General features: G+C 31.4%; 1 protein-coding gene across 1 annotated transcript; it reads right to left on the minus strand.

The window, feature by feature from the left end:
* Positions 1–515: 515 nt before the first annotated feature.
* Positions 516–2,746, minus strand: LOC126551274 (outer dense fiber protein 3-like protein 2). The gene is made up of 4 exons (XM_050204181.1): positions 2,610–2,746; positions 1,781–1,996; positions 1,493–1,691; positions 516–906 (listed from the first exon to the last, which is right to left on the minus strand). Exons 1-4 carry the CDS (start codon positions 2,659–2,661, stop codon positions 615–617), a joined length of 759 nt encoding a protein of 252 aa, XP_050060138.1. The 5' UTR covers positions 2,662–2,746; the 3' UTR covers positions 516–614.
* Between the last annotated feature and the right edge of the window lie 433 nt (positions 2,747–3,179).

The following is a 3,179-nucleotide window of genomic DNA, read 5'->3' on the forward strand; positions in this document are numbered from 1 at the left end:
TACTTGACAACTAAATGCCAAATTAAACATTTTAAACCAAAATTGTGATGAAAAATCGAATTGTTTTTGAGTACATTTACGTTTCTCGGCGAATATCTGTATAAAATTGGACAATTTTCCAAATGTTGCATTTTATTATTATGTGAAAAAAAATATTAAACACACATATTCTACGCCATCGAGTAACTCTATAATTTTATATATTTATAATTACTATCGGTATAATTAAAAATTAAAAATTTTGTTTTTTTTTCAATTAAATACATTTTGTATGTCTTTAATTTTATGTTTTTTAAAACAGACACACTTTAGGAAACTCACAAGTACTGGAAAATGGGAAGGAGAAAACCGATAAGTACCATTCGACGACAATTCTTAGTATTTTAGGCGTATGGAAGACACTCGATGTGGTGTAACATTACGCAAACGATGTATATAAGTACCTGCCTATACTGTAATATTGTTATTATTATCGTAGACGTATTTAATGTAAACAATTATTGATTTCAGCCATATAAGTGCTATAAAAGTTTCGTTTAAGATAAATAAATAATTATAATATTGTTATTGTAGTATGTATTTATCATTGATCCCAGTCAGTGCCATAATGACAGTCACGGCGGACAGTTGTCGGCCGGCACCACGTACGGTGGGTGCTTTTGCGGACGCCTGGCACCGAACGTGAATCTTTTTGGCTGGCAGCGATTAATGCACCCGTCGGCGGACACGATGAGGTACGCGTGTGGAGTATTCGTGCAGACAGCTTTGTCCTGTTTTAATGGTAAGCCGAACGTCCTGGCCGGCGCCCGTTTTTTATACACATCCGCGTCCGTCGAGTTGTAGGCCGCCGGCCCGGGACTTCCGGCGTCCTCCACTTCGCTACCGCATTCTTTTGTCCTCCATTTCCTAAAGAACAGAAACGAAAATAAGTAATGACGATATTGTCATGTCCGGCGATACCTGTGCAATAAAAATATCGAAAGACGAAACTCGATCGGCAGGGTGTAACACAGTAACGAGGAGGTCGTGTGTAGGGCTTAGGCCCCCAAAGAGGTATTTCTATTGATTTGTCCATAGCTGGCCGCTCCATATTATAATATTTAAGGATGTTCTTATTGCAATTATATTCACTCGAACACTGCAGTGTATGCAATAATAAGTCACCTTATTTCTACTATATACCTAGTTTATAGGCATTAGGCTATATATTATAATTATAGCTTATATTTATGCCGACTTTCTTACTCATCGGTATATTTTTCGTATTGATACATATTTAATACAGCGGTGTAAGTAAACAGGTCATTGTAAATTCTAAATATCGTGTGTACGGTGGATATTGCAGGTTAATAATTCGATATTTATCAATATTTCAATATTTTTTGAGGTATTTGAAAGTTTTTAATGTTTTTAGTGATGAAGTTACGGGTTAATATGTCCCCACAATTCCCAATAGTTATTATTGTATATATATTTTTTTATCATAACTTACATCGTGTATCCTTTTCGCCTACTTTTGATCGACGATCGATGCTCGTCGCGCAACGAATACGTATTGGGCGACGGACGAATGTTTCTTTCTCCGTCAGTCGAGGTCGTTATAGGTAACAACAACTTTGGAGTAGGCGCCCGTTTAAAATTTGGAAAACACGGCAAGTAGGCAGCGGGCCCTGGACTCTGCCCGTAGTCATCTACAGCGGAATTGTACGAAATCATTTTATTTTCATGTATAACTATTAACTATTAAATATTTGTTTTTCGGACAGGTTAGTGCACACACCTTTACCGAGTAGCAATCCGATATTGACCTTGGTATTCGTGATTTGACCATTTCGTGTTGTCTGGTCCACTTTGTACACCGGTCCAGGGCTCGAAACATAAATTGGAAATTTGATTTGGCCTCTCATAGAGAATGCAGGAGATTGCCAAAAACTTGGATCAGTTTTCTTTGGCATACCGATCGTTGGAGCCAAGTGATACGTATTAGGCGCGGGACCTTGAGGCCATATATGTGTGTAAATAATACAAATTTATATATTAATAATAAAAATAATTAATAAATATTTATTCCTAGGGAAATTAAAAATAAAATAAAATATTGAAAATCGGTCACAGGTATTGAAAACAATTTATCAGTGTTTTTAAACGATTAACGATTTACGTTTAACTGAGTTTTTACTTTTTACCTTAATATTAAAATATAATGATAAGTGGTTTCCAATTTTCTAAAAATTTTCCGGCTATTGATTTTTTTTTAAACGGGTTTAAGTCCTGTTTATTTTAAATACTATGCATTCATAACATTTGTGATAAAAAAAAATATGAATCATAATTTTAATGCACCATAAATATTCTTACCCAAATTTACTTAAATGGTGAGTAATTATTCATAGCTATTTATTTAAAGGTGATTAAACTTGATACTATTAAAAAATGTTTTCCTTTTTTTTTTACATATATTATTATGAGTATTGATTTTCAATGAATCTTATTACTAAATAAATATGATTTACAATTAATGAATAGTGATGTTATTATCATTAATTTTAGATTATATATACATTTTTTATATTTATAGCAGTTTTATTTTTACTGATAAAATAATTTACCTAACGAGGTATCCATATTTTCTAAACATATATCATACGATTCCTTCGTCATTTTTTTAAAAAATTTTTTTTAATTTTTTGATTTCGTTCAAAAAATAATAAAAGAAAAATGTGAAGTTCATTTATTGATATATTTCTATAGAAATAACGAATATCTTTTAAAAACGACGTAACAGTATAATTTATTTATATATTTATATATTTATTAATTAATTAATCTATTATTTGGTTTATGATCACTGATATAAAAGATGCATTGAATATAATTTATAATTTAATATTTAGTTACAGTTTAGGTGGCCAGGTAAAGGTAACTTTCTAGAAGTAAATATTTTGAAGTTAATACATTAACTGTTACGATAAAGTTTCATAGATATTACATTTATGTATTAAATTACGATATATTAATAATTATTAAAATTAAGCAGCTTTCACTTCCCATCGATCAGTAGAACTTGCAGAGACGGAAAAGACAATTCTATCAAGCATTAAAAAGTGTATAGTCATCTGCAGTACAGAAATTATTTAAACTAGGTATACGATTTTTTTTTATCAGTAATATTTGTAGCG

The sequence above is a fragment of the Aphis gossypii genome, chromosome 3 (genome assembly GCF_020184175.1).
Source record: "Aphis gossypii isolate Hap1 chromosome 3, ASM2018417v2, whole genome shotgun sequence".
NCBI classification, from domain to species: domain Eukaryota; kingdom Metazoa; phylum Arthropoda; class Insecta; order Hemiptera; family Aphididae; genus Aphis; species Aphis gossypii.

What these genes read in the sequence shown, in the direction of transcription:
- LOC126551274 (XM_050204181.1), bottom strand. Translation starts at nt 2,661, where the DNA reads ATGACGAAGGAATCGTATGATATATGTTTAGAAAATATGGATACCTCG. An exon ending in AAATATGGATACCTCGTTAG is followed by an intron (nt 1,997 to 2,609) that starts GTAAATTATTTT and finishes TATGGCCTCAAG; the next exon opens with GTCCCGCGCCTAATACGTAT. An exon ending in AGGCGAAAAGGATACACGAT is followed by an intron (nt 907 to 1,492) that starts GTAAGTTATGAT and finishes TCTGTTCTTTAG; the next exon opens with GAAATGGAGGACAAAAGAAT.